Genomic DNA, 17,441 nt, shown 5'->3' with positions numbered 1-17,441 from the left:
TCGGAAGGCCCCATTCAGTTTATTCAATTAATTAAAACTTTAAAAACCAACTTTTATGCAAGTCGAAAATAATGATCAAAAATTGATTTGTGGATAGACTAAACAGACTAGAGAACCATTACCCTGACTGAGGATAGAAGACGACGGATGGAGTAAAAATTGCTTCATATTAAATAAGCATTTAATTCTCCGATACAGCAGATGGCGCTGCCTGTTGGTCCCGTCCGCTGTCGAGTACCTCTGCTGTTATAGAACTGTTCATGAACCAGCGCATGGACCAGTACCGAGCACGAACTAGATCGTAGATTTCAGCAAGTGTAGCCGGCACCGTCCTCTCCTCCACCATGAGCGGCTTGCGGACCTTTGTGTCTGCTCTCGGCCTGGTTGGTTTCGGGGGTTTCGGCTATTGGATGTGGTCTCTGATCGTTCCTGGAGAATACAGGCGGAAAGAGCTTCTCAAGGTGAATGGAATAATTTAAACGGCACTTTTTCTGCAGGTTTGTCCACTTAGTATGTCTGAAATATAAGGTTATTGCTGATTTCAGTATTTCATCTAGGTAGAAAGATGTTTTTCTGTGGAGAGAAGTGATCCTGCTGTGGTGCTTGTGTCACTGGCAAAATATGAGTTCTTCCTCATACAAAACGTTTCATGGCCACTTAAAAGTTAAAAAGTGCCATATTAATAAAGGATGAATTAGTGCTGATTGATAAAATAGTGAGAAGACCGCCATAGTGGGGGGAGGGGAAGACAAATAAGAAAAAACAGGTGTATTCTGAGGACAAAAAGACCTTTCTACATAAATTATATTTCAATAACAGACACACCTGCCATTACTATTGTAAAAATGATCAAAGTCTAATAAGGATTACTTGTAATCTTGTTGCCAAACAGAACCTGCCGGAATCGTGCCCGTCGACCATGGAAGAGAGGAGAAAGCAGAATGCTCTGGTGATGCAGGTGCTCAAGGATGCAGCTGAAACCAACGAGAACCTTTCCCGAGGCTCCTGGCCAACACGGAAGTAATATTAATTATGTTTTGTTTTTGTTTCCTGAAAAAGAAGGTTTGGTGCTGCTGATATGCTGGACCATAACAGGCACTTTTGTCTGATGTATCAGTGATGTCTCTGTTGTATGAGATAATGTATCAGTGACTGCTTGACATGAAATCATTTGAGTTTGTTCATCATTGTACGAGTCATGAATAAAGTCTGATCTCGGCTCAGGGGGAAGCGAGATAAACTGAAGTATATTCATTTTTTATTTGTCAATACCAAACGTTTTGAACTCTCAGGTGTCTTAACTGTACATAAAGTCAAGAGAAATTTGAAAGGTTTGTGGTGTCATGGAATTTTGAACCATCTGTGATGATGCCGAAGGGTCTGCAATCATGTCTGTCCTGCTATAACCAGTCAGGTGAAGTGGAGACATATGAAATCTCTAAAATATTTGTAAAACTTTAATGACTGCTGAAATCAGCAGATTTCATTTTTTACAAGACAAGAAAAAAGAAAAACTAAACTTTATTTAAAGATTCGTGACAAGTGTAACAGATCACAACAGGACACAATAATCTGATGTTGGACAGACAATAATAGACTAAGAAAAAGAGGTAAGACAGGAAAAATTGGGGGGATCTAAGTTTGGGGATAAATTTAGTAGATTTTTTTAAAATAAAATAAGCCTGACTCATACAAATCACCCACATCAACATTTATGTAAATTCTAGTAATTTTTCAGCAGGTTTGTCTGAAAGTAACTGGAAGCACTGAGATAAACTGGACACCCGTTTTAACTGTGGGAAAAACTATCAGAATGATTTATTTCATACACAATCACATGAAAATATATTTAAAAACTATTTGTCATAATCAGTTTCAAAGATGAGCCTTTTATTAGCATTATACTATCCTCCATCCCTGCTGAAGGTGGAGCTGAAACCTGTTGAGTGGACTGGGAGGGTCGTTTGATTGGTCCCAGACAGGCACTTCTAACAGGACATCCAACATCCTTTAACATCATTTCTGTCTCATATTTGTCTCTGACATGAAGCTAAACCACCTTCTTTAATTCAAAAGTGATGTTAGAGAAGAAACACCAACACCTGCTGCTGAGCAGCTCATAAACAGACACTGGACGGGTTGTTAGCCCAATATTAAATTACTCCTTGTGCGTGACATGACAGTTTTGGTTAAAACAAAACAAAAGAAACCCTCATGAGGTCATCTGTTGTCACAAAAGAACTGAACTATTTCAACTCAGTTCAGTGTCCGTTTGAGCCATGCTAACTATCAGCATCTGCTACATAATAAGGACAAAAAAAGAGTTTATGTCCTCTTTTCTAGATCTGTGAAAGGAGGAAAGCAGCACTCTTGTAATGAACAAAAAAAATCATTTACAAAAGCCAGAAATAATCTGAACTGATGAAGGTCAGTGCAGTTTCAATTAGTGTGGCAGGGAGAAAATCTTAAAAAGTCCACAGGTCAAATATCCAGAAGCTCTGACAATGTAAAAAAACAACAGTGATTTTAAACTCAGCATTCCGGTTGAACCGAGTCGAAATCGTGTTTTTTTCCACTCAATTCAGACCAGCTGCAAAACTGCAGACTAGCGGCCCCCAGTGGCAGCGAAACGTAAGTGCATATAAAATGCCGGAAGTCAAACATGTAACATTCAAACAGCATCTGTGGTAGATTCCGACGTGTTTTCCAGTTAAATTAGCAGTGCTCTGCTTCATGATGTCAACATCTAAAGAAAAAAATAATCACAGCTTTTCTCTGATCTCTGCTATTTTTGTTTTCTGGGCTCTGAGGTTGTTTGTTTGTTGTCAGGTTATTTGGATTGAATGTGTGGGTGCAGATACAGTAGCCAGTGCATCCAAGACTGGAAAAACCCTCCAATCAATTTCTGATCAATAAAAGCGCTTGCGTCTGTTCTGCTTCCAGCGTCCGTAAACCACCGCTCCAATTACCGCCAGCATGCCCAGACCCAGGATGGAGACGAGAAGGGTGAAGAAGAACTGGACCCCGCTCATGCCTTCATCCTGGACCTCCACTGCAGCACGAAGAACATGTACTTAACTATATTTCCTCACTGCAAAGAGCCTTCTAATCAATAATGACATCAGCTTTGTCAGAGAGGTAACTTGATATTGGGTGATTTTTACCTTGAAACAGGTTGATGTTGTCAACTCTGGGGATGGTAACCTCCTCCTCCTCCTCCTCAGCACTCCTTTGCACTGTCAGCTGGTACAACTTCAAGGAAATGATGTCGTGGTTATCTAAAACAGCGTGGAAGTCAGTTGGGATGATGTGAAGGCTTCTGTCTGAACCTGCAGATGTTGGAAACTGACAAAGGTTATACCGTGTCATACCTGAAAGATCACCGGTGGCAGACGAGGCACCAAGAAAGTATCCTGTAGGTAAATGCAGTCCTGAGATGTCAGCACATTCTTTCCATTCCTGCGTCCCATCCACATTCACCATCAGCTGGGTAGCAGCACAGGAGATAGAAAAGAAAATTATTATATTTTCTCGGGAGGTGTATTGGAAAGATGAGTAACTGTAAACCAGGCGTGGAGAAATTCTTCTTAACATGTAGATACTTAGATAAAGGCGTGCCTTGAGTCTGTTTCTGGAGTATCTGATGAGGAGAAAGGTGTCGTAGATTGAGTTGCGCACCAGAGCCGTGCACCCCCCGAGCTCAGTGGCCCTTCCATCACGGTCGTGGTCGTAGGTCAATGTCCCGTTTCCCAGCATCACAGAGATATACGGGTAAGACCTCTGCAAGGAAAACTGGCGTGTTAAACACCACATTGACACGCTGCACTCCGCTGCAGAAACCAAGCACGTGACACCATGATGGTGAACTGATGGAGGCGATGAATGAACACTCTCACACACTGATTCTGCCTGAGGGCCAGGTTGTGTCCTCTGATATTCCAGAAGTCTAATGGAAGAAATGTATCATACCCTGTCTAAAAACCGAGAATGAACCACGTGCAGGAGAATAACTCTAGGCCTTCTCTTAAATATGTGTCAGAAGTGCTCGATAAGGCAGAGTCACTTACATCGTGGAGTCTGTCAGCATTAGGGTAAGTGTCTATAAAAACTCCAAGTCCAGTAAACTGGTTCATGTTTCCGAACACAGGACCTGCAGAGAAAGTGAGAGGTGAAAAACAGTGCCGTGTGGAGATTTATAATGCTGGCACTACGGATCACGAGCTATTATTCCATAGCAGAGTGGATATTATAAACACCAATGAGTTTTAAAACAGTTTCTTTAATGTTTCTTCTACCCACCATTCTGCATGCGATCTCTAGTTAACCATATAGCCAGCCCGTCCCCGTTAAAATTCTTCTTTCCAACTCCGTGAATTTTAAAGTGGACCTTTAGCTCCCAATCGCGTAAGAACAAAGGCTGCAAAGCAACGAAGAAGATGACAAGTAAGTTATTTGTTACATCTTAAATTTTGGTCAGAATTATATACTCTAGTACCAGTGGACCTACAATTCGACTCCACACTGCTCCTTGTCTGCTCTGCAGGTCAGGGGTCAGCCTCACATAGTCGGGTGTAACCATCGCCGTGCCCATCAGATCCCACTGAGAAGAGCTGGAGAATCCCAAACCTGCAAAACAGCATCGCGAGAGCTTACAGATTAAACTTTAGAGTTTCTAAACAGGAGCTATGCAATTGTAGTTTATTTACATTTAGATTAGAACCTCTTAAAGTTTTAAGCTTTCTATGCGCGTGTCTCCAAAAAGATCATAGTTTGACTGCTCATACTTGGAAGCATTTTGAAGTTTTCATGAGATATTTATTCATTTGACCCATTGTGTTACTACAGTTACAATTAACAGCAGCACAAAAAGAAAAAACCTTTTAGGTTGCATTGCACGGTATGTTATTATTTCATGTTTCATAAGGAACATTAAAACTTAATTGATGCACCCTAATCTGAGGCAGCAGCATCTTTTAATTTAAAGAGTGAAACTGAATTGCACATTGTGAGTAAGTTTTGTGTGGAACCATTAGTTGGCAGCGAGTCAAACCAACATTTGCTTAAATGACTTTGAGGGTACAGAGTTCCTCTTAGTTAATTATTACACCCAGCAAATCCAATTTTAGAAGAAACATTTTGATGAACATTTTGCTGGATGGCATGGGTGTTTCTGTGATTTATTCCGGTCATGATTAACTCAGTTTTCGGTGGCAGCATTAGTTAACAGGTCCTAGCAGGGGAAGAGCAGCCGTGCAGCCGCTGACAGCTGAACTCACCCCGGTACGGCTTCGCCAAAGAGAACTCCTTCTTTTGAAATTCCTCCATCATAAAGTCCGCCTCGTCCGCCGCCACCGAGCGGCTCATTAACACGCACAAGACGGAAAACACGCATATTAATTCACGGCTGATTTCAAAACCTAACATCGGGGGAAAAAAGTAGAAACTTCTCAATCGATTCCGATTAGTGTGATTAGTTACAGCGTCGGCCATTTTTACACTGCCGATGGTCACGTGGGATCAAACTTCCGGGAAATTGATTTCAGATTAAAACACCCGGAAGTAAAATAAAGCATTAATCCAAATGTATCAAATGAAAGTTGGAATTTTAAAAAGTGCCAAATTGTCAACAGCTGTTTGAATACTTGTTTTACAATCATAAATGATTGCATATAATCTTAGTTCACTAATATGCAAATCATCTGAAATTATTTTAATCCTAACAATGTAGAACCAGATTTATATTCACCGTGCCTTCATATAATAAAATAATATTACCTTTATTTAGATTTATTTTAAATTTCGATTTTAAAGATCAAAATTCCGACCAAAAGAACAAAAAGTTTTTGTTTTAGAAACTACATAAGCCTGACCAATTGCAATGTAGTCTTGTTCCAAGTTATTAAACGTACTGATTTTCAACATTAATACCCTGTCTGCTGTAATTCTATATTTCCAATATCTGACAATACATCTGAAATGTCTGACCATGGATGTTCCACTGTGAGGCCTTCGATTCCTCCGGGAAATATTGACCCTGGATTGTTTACAGTGGAACAGGTGTGGACAGTTTTAATAAAGACGAACACTGAATCTGACTGTGACCAGCTGACGTTAAAAGATCATTTGTCCTAGTGTCGGATTACACCACAAGTCTGCCACAGTGGGGGGTCACTGTCCCCCACCCTGTCTCAATAATCAGAAGATGGGTTTATGACCTCCACAGACGACACAATGTTGGGTGTGTTGATTCATAAATGGGATATCTATGTGGGCAGGAGGACGGACTAGACGCTGCTGTTTTAGGTTTCAAGGTCCAGCAGGGACCCGCCAGCGTTCTCAGGGTGGATCATTAATATCTTCCTGGGGGACGTACTTAGGAAACACCGCGGGGCCCCTTCATCGTAAACACCTTTATGTTATTACTCTCATTCCCACTCTCTTCTCTTTGTATGTCTCTGAGGACCAATAGCATCAGTATAGTTTCTCCCCGGATCCTGACGCCATCCTGCCGTCCATCACGCACCAACACTTGGTTCAGTTAATGGAGCCGAGAGTCCCAGCTCACAAGAAACGGTCGTATAGGTATATTCTGAAATTCTGTATTCTAGTACATTTGTCTCCAAATTGTAGTCAGTAAAATGAGAAAGTAGCTTTGTTGAGTGTAAGTAGGTTAAAACATGGAGTCAGTATTTCACAAATATCTGTTTTAATAACCATCGCCATGAGGTTTCAATCCCTTCCTGTGCTCAAACAGGTGATAAATGTGCACCTTCTTATGCCATCTGAATGATGAAATAATGAGACGACGTTAATGCTTCTGCTGGCAGAATGTGTCCATTAATGTAGGAGCACTTATAGGGGACAGTTAGTGAGCACCCGACACCTCAGGACTTAAACATTCACACCGTCCAAATCAATACTGTGGTGAAATACGGAGGCTCGCGAGGTTTATGCCCTCCAGATCTTTGTGCTGACAAAAAGCACAACACATTTTCTTAATTGAGCCGCTCATTTCCACCTTCAGGGTTTGATTTCAGGTTTTGATTTGCAGCAGCATCAGTGTAGAAGCCTGACGTGCACTTAAAGCTGATGTTCTTTATGCTGATTGGATGCAAAGTCGCCCTGGTCTGATGTTAGATGATTGCTTCTGATTCTCATCAGCAGAGAAGCTGTTTTTTTTAACAGTTACAGTTCTTTTTAACATCCATCGTCCTGCTCTCAATAAACTAATAGCTCTAATGTGTCAGGATTGATCTCTTCCTCCTCCTCACAGCTCTTCCTCATCTCCTCTCTTTGCTCACCTCATCACACCTCTGATTTATGTCCTTGTTGGAAAAGAAAGAACATTGATTTCTTTTGTTTGCTGTCTGGGCAAAAAAACCCTGAATTTTCTAGAGTTTCTTGGACAAAAACTTTTAAATGTTTGTTCAAGTATAAGAGAAAATATCAGTAAACACAATTAATGATCAAACATATCCTGAAAAACTGCAGTATTCTAAAATGACCATCATGTAGACATTCATCAGTGGGTCTACTGATGTGGAAGAATAAAGTTTTACTGATTGAATTTGAATCCATCTGTTAAAGTATAGCAGTCAGAGGCAGATGTAAAAGAGACTCATCACTCTTCTCCCCAAAATCTGCAAACGATCTACAATACAAACATGTTAATTAAGTAGGCAGGGGATGTTTTTGAGCAGAGTAATTAATATTGTTCTCTGTACAGCCTTTATGATTAAGCTTTTGTTAGTGTCGGCTAAAACCAGCATGTAACACTTTAACATGTTTACAGGCCACACAACAGACAACATGTTTTGCAAACAGCACTTCTTATATATCATGTGAAGACTAAAACAGTTGTAAATCAAGACATTGAAATAAGGTGATATCATTGGATGGCTTCAATTGTGCAGGAGGAAACATCTGCATTGTTTCCGGCTTTTCCAGAGGTGAGCTGGAAATGTGTGGAATGTTCAGCATCACCTTGTGAATCCTCTGCTTCAACAGCCCATGAATGTGTTAGAACAGATCTCCAGTTCTGTTAGAGGCACAATGTGATGAGGTCTTGACTTTCTCATGTTTCATCTCTCCCCATGTGGTGACTCCATGTGTCTCTATGTGTGCATGTGTTTGTGTGTGCACGTCTCTGTTGTCCCCTGCGCTCTGCGGTTGAACTCCACCTGCCTCACCTCTGGTGCTGACACTGTTAACTCTCACTAACCTGCTAATGTTACAGCTCCAGTCATCCATTTTGAACTGTCCAAACAGCAGAGGTGCTGCAGAGACGACACTGATTCAGAGCTGGTCCAGCAGCCGCGGAGCAGATCTACAGAGGTCCAACATGACAAAGCTGCTGTTTTTGAAGATGAAAATCAGCCTGAAAATCAGCATTCTACATGGAAATGATGTCTGATATGAGAGTATATCGTTTTCTGTCTCAGTCATTAGTGAGTCAGTAAGTTCAGAAAATATTTATGTTACTCAGTGTTTCCACACATTTCATCATAAGTGACATCACTAAATTTGATGTTGCTTCATTAGGACATCAGAATTCAGCAGTTGAGGAGGAACATCGTGAAGGTTTCTGTTGACCACAGATGCTGGCAAAGACTTGTCATCTGTTTCCCACTTTTGTTTCTTTAGTTGAATTCCTGAGCTATGATTTTGGTCCCTTCATTGTTTTGAATGCTTTACCAGCTCAGTCAATGTGAAGAAATGTGGTTACGTACATTTGCAGGGGTAAAAGAGCAACAAAGGCCCTTTTCCAAGCCTAAAATCCACTTTGCTTTAGTGTTGGTTTGAGGCTTGCACTCTGTGGTGCTTTTGGTAACTTGTATCTGATAAAATTTCCTCTTTTGTGCCCCCGCTGTGGGTTAAGTGAGCTGAATTATTATGAGAATGGCTTCTAGTGGCTGAAACTAGTTGAAGGGTATCTCCACTGCCTCACCAGTGGAAAAGGGCAAATCAAATGTCTTTAAGGTTTCATTCTGGTGCTGGAAAATGTCACAAAACAGTTCAAACTCTGTTGTGGGGGCCTCACCAGCACTCTGAAGCCCGTGGTTTTGATTGTAAACTGATCTTCTCTTGTGGAGCAGATGGCTGTTCCAGTCAGTGGCCAGTCGGTGTGACTGGGCAGCGACCCAGTGAAGATCTGCAGCTTTATCCTCGGCGACAGGTTTCACACTCAGCTTGTGGGCCAAACCCACAAATAACAGTGGGGCGGCTTTTTCGCTATCGTTCCAGGGACTGTTTCAGGTTTCAGACTGGTTCTTTGAAGCGCGCAGACGAGCACGTAGGGTTTTCCCCAGATAGGGAAGCTTATCAGCAGCTCTGTCGCCACACTTCTGACCTGATGAGGAGGATGTCACTCAGGCAGCCATGTGGGGCCAGTCTGGCTCCTTTTGTGCTGAAACAGAATAGGTTGCTCTTATAACAGGCTGTCTCATAACAGGCAGTAACAAACCCACAGTTTCAGTTTCCTAATTTGCATTTTTTTTATTCAAAAGGGGGGTAATATCAGACATTTGTATGTAAATATATTCAATTACCAAATATTTGCAAAAATAATCTTAAATCCTTGCGATTACAGATAGGTATTTTTGGCCTAATGTGAACTATTTCTTCCTCTCTGAAAAGTACCTGAACTCCACTGAATCGTGGACAAACAAGACTAATATTCGTTCTAATTTCATTTACCACTAAAATAAAATCTGCTGCAGTCGGTCTGAGTGTGCCTTAAAGGTTTTAAGCTTCCTTGCTGATGAAACTTGAAAAGGTTTTCATGCGTAATTATGAACGCGGCGCTGGTGAAACTCCGCCCACTGTTGGTGCCCAAACGGGTCCGGACGCAGTTTGGACTCAGACGCTGAGAATTCGTTGTGACGGACAGAAACAGAATTTAGGAGCGCTCCTCAGAGCAACGACAGAAGAGAATCAAAGCTAAGATCTTTTCACCTTGCAGCCGCTAAAGCTCAGCCACAGTCGTGCGTAAAAACTTTTTCTTTTGGATGTCATGCGGGGCTTCACAGGTCCGTTTGTCCCGGGTAGGGTACCGCCGGCGGTGTCTCTTCACGGTGGTCTGTTTGCGGGACCCTCGCTGTTATCAGACGTCACTTTCCCTCGTCACGGTCCAGCAGAGGCCAGTCTGGAGGCGCCGATGACTCGCGCCCCGGAGGCGTCTTTGACCTGGAGAGGACCATCTGAAGCTCTGCACGGAGGAAGAGGAGAGAATGAAGAGCCCAAACTTTGTCTGGAATCCAGAGACCTCTGGATGGAGTTCCATAAACTCGGCACCGAAATGGTCATTACCAAATCCGGAAGGTAAGTAACGCGCAGAGAGAACGATCTTGCAGTACAACCCTTAGTTTTACTTTATGAGCATGTAACCTCTTAACACCACCATGTTGCGTGTTGGTCCTTCTATACAAGCAAAAAGGACCAACACGCATGCGACCTTCATGGTTTTAGTCATCTATAACAGCTTTTACATGTAACAATTGTAAATCATTGCAGTTTGTTATAGATGATAAAACAATCAAAGACCACAGTTCCATAAAAAGTAACCTAAATTTATACTTTTATATGTGTTTCTGTGTGCAGGCGGATGTTTCCGCCTCTGAAGGTGAGCTGCAGCGGGATGGACACAGCAGCCAGATACATCCTGCTGATGGACATCGTGACTGTAGACGACTGCAGGTACAAGTTTCAGCGTCACTGGACCGTGGCTGGGAAGGCCGATCCGGAGGCGCCAAAACGGATCTACATCCACCCCGACAGCCCGGCTACGGGGCAGCAGTGGATGTCCAAAGTGGTGACCTTCACCAAGCTGAAGCTGACCAACAACCTATCAGACACGCACGGTTTTGTAAGTGTGAACCCAATACGTGCATCGCAACCTTTTCTACCCCGCTGGACTCGTTTGTATGTTTGCAGACAATCCTGAACTCGATGCACAAATATCAGCCCAGGTTTCATGTGGTGAAGGCCAACAACCTGCTGAAGCTGCCACTCAGCACCTTCAGGACCTTTATCTTCACTGAGACGGAGTTCATGGCGGTCACAGCCTACCAGAACGACCAGGTGAGACCATTTGAAAGTGGTAGAGCTCTAGTGGCCTGAATTCATATTTGGGTGAAACTGTTAAAATATGAAATTCACCTGAAATAAAAGTCATTTTCTGAAGAGCATCTTGACTTCATACATCTTGAAAATACCTCCCAATTTATGAGAACTCCAGTGAGTTGTTATTGTCACCTCACTTCAGCAGAATATTTGGTTTTGCTCTCAAACGTGTTTGTTCAGATCACACAGCTGAAAATAGACAACAACCCTTTTGCAAAAGGCTTCCGAGACGCCGGAAATGGCCGACGAGAAAAGAGGCAAGTTCATCGTTGTCCAACAGAAAATGTGATATTAAAATCATTAATGTCCACCCTTCGTTTCTAATCATGAGATTATCATCTTCTGCCTGTTTTTTTGTTGAATTACTATAAGTATTTTGGAGGCTGTCATTGGAAGTCTTCCTGTAACTTCCAAAAATTCAAAACTTTAGTCTGCATTTTGAAAATAATGACAGGTTTCCTGAAAAAATTGGGAAGAATTTGTTCATTTTTCCATCAAGGTTTGATTTATTTCCACCTGTTTTCTTTCTGCCTTTACTTCAGGAAACTCTCTCGTTCTTCACATTCCTCTAAAATGATGCGAATCCCAGATTTGGGCTCTGTTAAAGATCACAAGAACTCCAGAACTGCAGGTAAAAACTCCATCTCTTTCATTTTTATTGAATCAAACTTATTGTACATTTTTCTGCTGATTTATTTGAAGCTTCTGATGAAAGTGAGAAAGACAAAGAAAAGATTCCCACAGAAACCAGAACTGAGCCAGTAACAGCAGCATCTAACGATGCCCGTGTCACTGGAGACGTCATCACCTCCTTACCTGATGGGACAAAGTCTTGCGAAACACACAATCTTCGACATCTGCAACGATCCCCTTACGTGGGCCCTGAATCTACTCACGTGACCAGCTGGAACGGGGCAGCAGCTCGGCAACTGAGCCCAGCAGGAGGTCCAGAGTTTCCCAGCAGCACACGTCAGCCACTATTGGTGCAGGTACAGCAGCATACTTTAGTTTGAGGGACTAAAGGTGTTGAAGAGTGTGTATATTTATAAAATACTAAAACCTGAACCTCTGGGCTTGTGTCATTATCAGGACCTGGTGGGTCTCTCCCACTTCAGGAGCTTCTTGTTGTATCCGTACTTCTCTGCAGCGTCGCTCCAGTTTCTGGCCCCGTCGCCACAGCCCAGACTGGATCTCAGAGTCTGTCCGAGTCAGAACCTCTGCTTCACACCACCGTTCCTGCTGTCACCTGCCACTCCTGCAGGTGGTGCTGAATGGACCGAATTACCTTCGCATACCTGAAGCTGAGGCACAAACAGCATAATAAGGCTGAAACTAAATTAATTTGATACCACCTGGTATCTGCACAGCGATCCTTAAGTGTTTTCAGAAATCTCATTAGAGTCAAAGTTTCTGCTCGCTCCATTGATCATACTGTTTCTTCATGCTAAATCCAGAACCAGTGCTCTATGAATAAAGTTTGGAATTGAAATATATGACCTATTCTTCTTTCACACTGTATAAAATAATAAAAAAGGTGACTAAACAATCCCCCAAAACCCAAATGATTCTTTAAAATTACACTCATCATTGTACATTTGAGTTAAGAGGAAAAAACAATATATAAAATGATACTAATAAAAACAATCACACAATAAACTTTGTCATTAATTTTTCATTATTCTTTTCCCCAATAAATTTTAAAGCAAAATCAAATAATTTCCTCCCCCCGTCGGTAGGTGGCGGTAGACTAAAGCTGACTAATAATAGATAATAAAAATACAAGAAGAAGCAACCAAAACATACGTCAGTTCGCAGCCGGAAGTTTCCTTTCACACTCGAGCAACGTTTTTAAATGGATTAATTTGTCGTTGTGAGAGTAAAAATGATTTCTGTCAGTTATATTCTGCTGGGCGGACAGATTTTGCTGCTGCTGACTGTCATTCTGCTCCAATGTCTGGACGGAATTCACTCCCAAAACTCATCGACGGAGGACCCGTCTGTCGCATCCACCGGCCAGGGATCCACGACTCTCCCGTTCACCGACCAGCCCACCGAGGAGGTCAAAGACGACTTGACGGGGGAGAGCAGCAACTACACGCAGCTGTATGAATACAGACCACCGTCTCCGGTGGTCCTCTGCAGCTACCTGTGAGTACTGCTGGAGCAACACGACCGTTAGCATGCTAGCTAATAGCAAATTACCACAACTATTGTTCTAATTCAGCTTCAAAGACCACATCTTGCTGAATCCGGACATTTCCTACAACATTTACTTTGCTAGTATTAAAACCAAGGCAAATAAATTCGACTGTCCTGTCTAAATAGAAAGCTTATGTCGTTTGTGGATGTTGTTTATCGATAATATTTGTCAAATTAACCTATTGTGATTCGCATTTCGCAGAATCAGTTCGCAGCGGTAAAATTGGTTGCATCCTTCACTCACATATAACAGTAATTTATATATTTCTGTTTTTAAACTCAGACCGGAGGAGTTCATCTACTGTCAGGACCCTGTGGATCATGCTGGAAACCAGAGCGCCCTCCAGGAGATGGGCCATGGATGTCTTGGGGTGATTCAATCACGGTTTTTTCCTCACAAAATTTAGGCATTTACATTTAAAATCCGGGAGCTTCCATCTGTCCAGTTTCTTCCACTGTACTCCACAGCAGCTGGAAAAACAGATGTATCCTAAGTGTGAAGAGGATTAAGCTTTAAAAGGAGCTAAAAATAGAGGTGTAGGCAGATTCAGAACAGCTGCTTCATGTTTACACAATTTTAGTGTCCTAATTCTTCAAATATATTTAAAGAAGTGCAAAAGTGCCTCTTAAAGTGCCTTTCTTCTTGGGTAATTCTATAATTTGTCTAATTAAGAGGTGCCATTATAATGCTGCCTTCAGCAAGTCATACATATACATTTTTTTTACTGTTCCTCACTCTCAGTTTTATTCTTCTTTAGTGGGGCGGTCAGACACAGAAGGACGTGAACCGCACATCTGTTATCTGCTCTGCGCTGGACGACATCGAATGTGCCGGACCCCGAGAGTTCCTGAGAGGAAATGTGCTCTGTGTCAAGTGAGCCTTACGCATGCCTCACACAAAAAACAGAACTTTTGTTGTTCATTAGCTTTATTAGAAATGTAATAAAAAAACTATTTTTTTGGCATAAAAACAGAACACACAAAAATTTTCCCTTTATTTTACTTTGGGTCACTTATTAGTTCATTTTTTTACACAAATATAGAGAAAGCATATATATTATCATCGTTATATGTTCTATACACTGTTAATATGCTATAAATTTATTTAATTTGTTTCAAATTATTTTCCAATGCTGGATATTTAATCATAATTAAATCATAGTGCATTGACTTCAGCATGCAAAGAAAGAATGTTTGCATATTAACCTTCAGGTGGAGGCTGAAGTCGCAGGTTATTCAAATATAAAATAATATAACATGTACATGTGATCGTGCCGTGACGGGGCCTCACCACTAGGGTGCAGTGTTCCCTTTCGCGGAGTTGAATACCTGTCCAGACGCGAACTTGATTTACAGCTGCTGCAACATCTGTCAGAGTCCTGCCCTGCTTTTAAGCCTCAGCATTTTCACGTGTTCCTGTGCAGATACACGGGGCACTACTTCATCACCACGCTGCTCTACTCCTTCTTCCTGGGCTGCTTCGGGGTTGACCGCTTCTGTTTGGGCCACACGGGAACCGCGGTGGGGAAGCTACTCACCCTGGGAGGCCTGGGCATCTGGTGGTTCGTGGACCTCATCCTGCTCATCACTGGTGGCCTGATGCCCAGCGACTACAGCAACTGGTGCACCTATTACTGAGAGCGCTGCAGGTCGCCGTGCTTCCTGAAATGCAGACATTAGCCAGGGATCAGCCGACTGGCCTCGACGTTGTTCAGATGAAGCGGACACGTGTGAAAGTGACTCGCAGGAGACTCCTGTTAAGTCCTGGAAAGTTTGGATTTACAGCCCTAAGGACGGCGTGACGGGCAAGTGGGCGGAGTCAGTTTCCATGGAGCTACGGAATCTGCGCTGATGGTTTTCACCAAACATCTGTGACGCCGTCTTTGATTTGTTAGCAGCAGCAGGCGCCGATAAAGTGTTGCTTCCATTTATTCTTAAATCCTGACATCAAAAGCACCTGAAATGTAAATATTTTATACTGATGCCTAAATTCAATGTTGAAACTGTATTTATTTATTTGCACGTTTTTTTTGGTGTCTGTTGATTAGTCCTCTGAATAAACTAAAGTCCTTTGAGATGGAATTAGAGACAATATCCTGTGTAACAGATCGGATTTGAAGAAGGTTAACGCTGCTTAAAACACACAATAAAAATGGACTGTCCCCAGCTGAGTGTTTTAATCAGAAAACATCATTAACTTCTGATTATGCAGCAGTCAGTGATGCCTTCAGGGTTGAAAAGGAAAATCCGACAGAACTGTGAGGACAACAGGATGTTCTTACCTAAGGTTCTTACTAGCTGCCCCTTTGTAAATGGCTTCAGCTGCATCTGCAGGTCAGGTGTTTTACAGCTGTTATATTTCAGAGTGGTCCAGCCCCATATACGTAGTTATGGTGACACCACCCTCTCCGTCCACTTGGTGTCTCCCGTCCAGGTTCGGGATGGTTTTTGGTACCCTAGACAACATATCCGTCTATGGTCTGTTCGTACCTTTTACCAGAGTTAGCTGGGGTTTGGTTGTGAGAGCTGCTGCACGGTCTATCGAGATTAAGTAGTTTTGCTGTTGCAAGAAGGTGAGCGAAAAGATTTCATCTCTCTTTTTTGGCTTGAATAAATAAAAATAAAAAAATGTGGAAGAAACATGGCGTAGAGGAGCTGGAGCAGTGAGGGGGGCGTTCCAGAGGGTGGGGGGGCAATGCTTCAGGTTTGTAAGAAAAACAGTTGTGTTTATAGTTGCAATGTGCAAAGCAGCGTCATCACAATTTATTATTATGATAATGTGTTTAAATAAATGCATAGACTGAATTTAAAACATATATTTGGTAGATAATGAGTACATAAATATGGTTCATAGTGGTCGATACCAGCAAGGTCAAGAATGGAGAGGAGTCGAAGCTTTGGGGAAGGTTTTCCTACACGCTGACGACAACAACGCTTCCTGCTGGGGGCCTCCATGTTTTCATTGTTTTTATTATTTATTGTTTTTATAAATACACGTGTCCTTTTTTCTGGGCTCCACGTCCATGTTTCGAGCATTGCCCTGTATTTTTGTAAATAAATAAAACAACTATTGAATGAGTAAAAAAAGAGTTTTTAATATATAATTATGCATGTATATTATTTGTATTATAATTAGAAAAATCAATTATATTTGCTGGATAAAAGTTGTCCGACATTTATTCATCATGTTGCCAAAAGGGAGAAAATCACGAGGCACCTCATTGTGGTTAAGTGAATTTTTATTTATTTTTAAAATAATCTTCACTTTTGTGGAAAAGGAACCGAATTTTTCATTCACACTGTTTCCTTCTGGTTTTGCAGTTTGGTACAAGAGCTCCCAGAATCAGTGATTTCGTCTTTCAGAAGTGACCGATGTCGCAGCGTTCTGTGGTTGTGCGTCTGGGATTGTAGCTCCGCCCACTTTAGGCTTTTCTTTTGATGAACTCAGCTGATCGTTTCTGTTCGGAGCACCAATCGGTGCCATATTTCCTCCCTCTCTCTTCATTTGCTGCAGGTTTGCCTCCCATCACGAACCCATTTTTGCCTCTCCTCAGCCAGGGAAGCGTTGCTGCTTAGCAACTGTTTCTATGGCTACAGAAATGCTCCCTGGCCCTCCTTCCCAGAGTTCACCAGAACTCACCAGTCCACTAAGGTCCAGACAAGACTTGAGTCCATTTAAACCTTGTGAGCTTGTCAGACTGTTCCCACCCTCTCCTGGGTCCATACGGCCTCTGCGTGGAGGGATGATGGATGTTTTGAGCCTCGCACAGGTCCGATATGCTGCTCAATCATGATTCTGAGGAACGTTACAGCCCATTCATGCTTAGGCTGGATGTGGATGATGCTGCGAGCACCACATTAAAGCCATTGAGGCAAACTGCAGCTCTTCATCATCACTGAGAGAACATGTGAGTGTGAACCACAGCCAGAGAAGGAAATGATATCAGCTGCTGTGTGCATTCAGATATGAATGCAGGCGTGGGAGTTACAGAGGTCTATTTATAGCCCTCCTATAAATAGACCTTCTTCTCCGCAGAGATGTGAAATCCTTCAGAGTGGTGACTTACCCTGCCGCCGCCGCCACTGCTGATCATGCTCATGTTGGGGGGGGTGTCTGTGGG

At 42.3% G+C, this 17,441-nt stretch overlaps 3 protein-coding genes and 1 long non-coding RNA gene across 4 annotated transcripts; 3 read left to right on the top strand and 1 right to left on the bottom strand.

The window, feature by feature from the left end:
• The first annotated feature begins 2 nt into the window (after positions 1-2).
• On the top strand, positions 3-1,245 carry LOC130525424 (uncharacterized). The gene is made up of 2 exons (XR_008950486.1): positions 3-461; positions 893-1,245. It is a non-coding gene; the product is annotated as an uncharacterized LOC130525424 (long non-coding RNA).
• Positions 1,246-1,503: 258 nt separating this feature from the next.
• Positions 1,504-5,521, bottom strand: LOC130525423 (VIP36-like protein). Its single transcript, XM_057032204.1, has 8 exons — positions 5,277-5,521; positions 4,508-4,626; positions 4,300-4,417; positions 4,068-4,150; positions 3,619-3,780; positions 3,372-3,486; positions 3,165-3,278; positions 1,504-3,052 (listed from the first exon to the last, which is right to left on the bottom strand). The coding sequence occupies exons 1-8, from the start codon at positions 5,488-5,490 to the stop codon at positions 2,910-2,912; spliced, it is 1,068 nt and encodes a 355-aa protein (XP_056888184.1). The 5' UTR covers positions 5,491-5,521; the 3' UTR covers positions 1,504-2,909.
• Positions 5,522-9,838: 4,317 nt separating this feature from the next.
• Positions 9,839-12,677, top strand: LOC130526203 (T-box transcription factor TBX3-like). Its single transcript, XM_057033653.1, has 7 exons — positions 9,839-10,320; positions 10,600-10,864; positions 10,933-11,079; positions 11,302-11,378; positions 11,664-11,752; positions 11,824-12,110; positions 12,211-12,677. Exons 1-7 carry the CDS (start codon positions 10,013-10,015, stop codon positions 12,418-12,420), a joined length of 1,383 nt encoding a protein of 460 aa, XP_056889633.1. The 5' UTR covers positions 9,839-10,012; the 3' UTR covers positions 12,421-12,677.
• A 223-nt stretch (positions 12,678-12,900) lies between these two features.
• On the top strand, positions 12,901-15,486 carry tm2d2 (TM2 domain containing 2). Its single transcript, XM_057033655.1, has 4 exons — positions 12,901-13,269; positions 13,604-13,691; positions 14,079-14,194; positions 14,745-15,486. Exons 1-4 carry the CDS (start codon positions 13,004-13,006, stop codon positions 14,956-14,958), a joined length of 684 nt encoding a protein of 227 aa, XP_056889635.1. The 5' UTR covers positions 12,901-13,003; the 3' UTR covers positions 14,959-15,486.
• Positions 15,487-17,441: the final 1,955 nt, after the last annotated feature.

This window comes from Takifugu flavidus, chromosome 5, assembly GCF_003711565.1.
Source record: "Takifugu flavidus isolate HTHZ2018 chromosome 5, ASM371156v2, whole genome shotgun sequence".
Classification (NCBI taxonomy): domain Eukaryota; kingdom Metazoa; phylum Chordata; class Actinopteri; order Tetraodontiformes; family Tetraodontidae; genus Takifugu; species Takifugu flavidus.
This window is presented reverse-complemented; position numbering and strand designations above follow the sequence as displayed.

Coding starts and splice junctions, on each gene's coding strand:
- LOC130525423 (XM_057032204.1), bottom strand. CDS start 5,490: ATGGCCGACGCTGTAACTAATCACACTAATCGGAATCGATTGAGAAGT. Junction 3,781..4,067: donor ATGCTGACAGACTCCACGAT/GTAAGTGACTCT, acceptor TTTTCCTTGCAG/AGGTCTTACCCGTATATCTC. Junction 3,487..3,618: donor ACTCCAGAAACAGACTCAAG/GCACGCCTTTAT, acceptor GCTGCTACCCAG/CTGATGGTGAATGTGGATGG.
- LOC130526203 (XM_057033653.1), top strand. CDS start 10,013: ATGCGGGGCTTCACAGGTCCGTTTGTCCCGGGTAGGGTACCGCCGGCG. Junction 10,865..10,932: donor TATCAGACACGCACGGTTTT/GTAAGTGTGAAC, acceptor GTATGTTTGCAG/ACAATCCTGAACTCGATGCA. Junction 11,753..11,823: donor CAAGAACTCCAGAACTGCAG/GTAAAAACTCCA, acceptor ATTTATTTGAAG/CTTCTGATGAAAGTGAGAAA.
- tm2d2 (XM_057033655.1), top strand. CDS start 13,004: ATGATTTCTGTCAGTTATATTCTGCTGGGCGGACAGATTTTGCTGCTG. Junction 13,270..13,603: donor GTGGTCCTCTGCAGCTACCT/GTGAGTACTGCT, acceptor TTTTAAACTCAG/ACCGGAGGAGTTCATCTACT. Junction 14,195..14,744: donor GGAAATGTGCTCTGTGTCAA/GTGAGCCTTACG, acceptor GTTCCTGTGCAG/ATACACGGGGCACTACTTCA.